The 1,080-nt window shown below is 65.2% G+C and overlaps 1 protein-coding gene across 1 annotated transcript in view; it reads right to left on the bottom strand.

Annotated features, from left to right (window-relative positions):
- The window catches only part of MEGF8 (multiple EGF like domains 8), a 32,709-nt gene that overhangs the window by 10,752 nt on the left and 20,877 nt on the right, over positions 1–1,080 (bottom strand). The window contains exons 37-38 of the mRNA XM_069088964.1: positions 401–614; positions 1–96 (exon numbers count right to left, since the gene is read on the bottom strand). The exon at positions 1–96 is cut by the window's left edge and continues 31 nt beyond it. Of these exons, the coding sequence (XP_068945065.1) occupies positions 1–96; positions 401–614 (310 nt within the window). The remainder of the gene's footprint in view (positions 97–400; positions 615–1,080) is intronic.

The following is a 1,080-nucleotide window of genomic DNA, read 5'->3' as shown; positions in this document are numbered from 1 at the left end:
CATTACAGGCATGGTGACCATTGACACACTCATTCTCAGGAGGGCAGGACAGGAAGGCCCAGGAGGCCCTAGGATCTCCATGCCCACACGTTAGTCCTGTTGGGGAAGGGGCAAGGGAGGGAGGTCACATTGGCTCCTCTCCTAGTGCCACATCCTGCAGATCCTGGCCTTATTGTACTGACCCATCCTGACCGCTGCCCCTGCCACAGTCCTCCAATACCAGAGCCAGCAGCACTCGGATATTAAATCCAATACCCCCCAACCCTTGCACTTGACACACAGAGAGACAGGTGCAGCTGGGGCCTGGATCAGGACCCAGGATTTCTGCCTCCCTGCCCCCAGCTCTCCCCACCACTTCAAGTTTCCCCTCCTACCTTCGGTCCAGTGTCCCCATTCTCACCATTTCGAGGCCCGCTGAGGCCACCCTCCATACACAGTCCTGCCCCATCCTGACCAGGGTCTCCCCTGGCACACCAGCCACAGTGTGGGCGTCTAAGGCAGAGGGCACATTGGGGGGCATTGCCACAGCCTAGAGAGCAGCTCTCTGCCCCTCGCAGCAGCCGCCCGCAGCCCCCTGCCAGGCAGCGCAGAGGCAGGAAAGATGGGCTCAGACACTGCAGGAACAGAGGAAGGATGGGGGCAATGGGATGTGGGGGGTAGGACCCCCAAGCAGCAAGAGAGACAGAAAGGAAGAGGGGGGTCAGCAATGAGGAATCAGATTCAGCATGTTCAGGGCAGCCCCTGCCCCTCCTTCTCCTGAGGGGTCCTTCCCCTCCCCAGGCTTTCCCCCGGCCCCTGCCCCTCTCTCCTAGGGTGTCCACCTCTCCCAGGGCCCCTGCCCCCTCTCTCCTGGGGTGCCCACCCCTCCCGGGGCCCCTGCCCCCTCTCTCCTGGGGAGCCCACCCCTCCCGGGGCCCCTGCCTCTCCTCTCCTGGGTCGCCCACCCCTCCTGGGGCCCCTGCCTCTCCTCTCCTGGGGCGCCCACCCCTCCCGGGGCCCCTGCCTCTCCTCTTCTGGGGCTCCCACCCCTCCTGGGGCCCCTGCCCCCTCTCTCCTGGGGTGCCCACCCCTCCCGGGGCC

This window comes from Petaurus breviceps, unplaced genomic scaffold (genome assembly GCF_028583685.1).
Source record: "Petaurus breviceps papuanus isolate PSGF00001 unplaced genomic scaffold, PetGlider_PUasm1.0 185, whole genome shotgun sequence".
Taxonomy (NCBI): Eukaryota; Metazoa; Chordata; class Mammalia; order Diprotodontia; family Petauridae; genus Petaurus; species Petaurus breviceps.
Note: the sequence above shows the minus strand (reverse complement) of the source record. Positions and strands in the feature narration are given on the sequence as shown.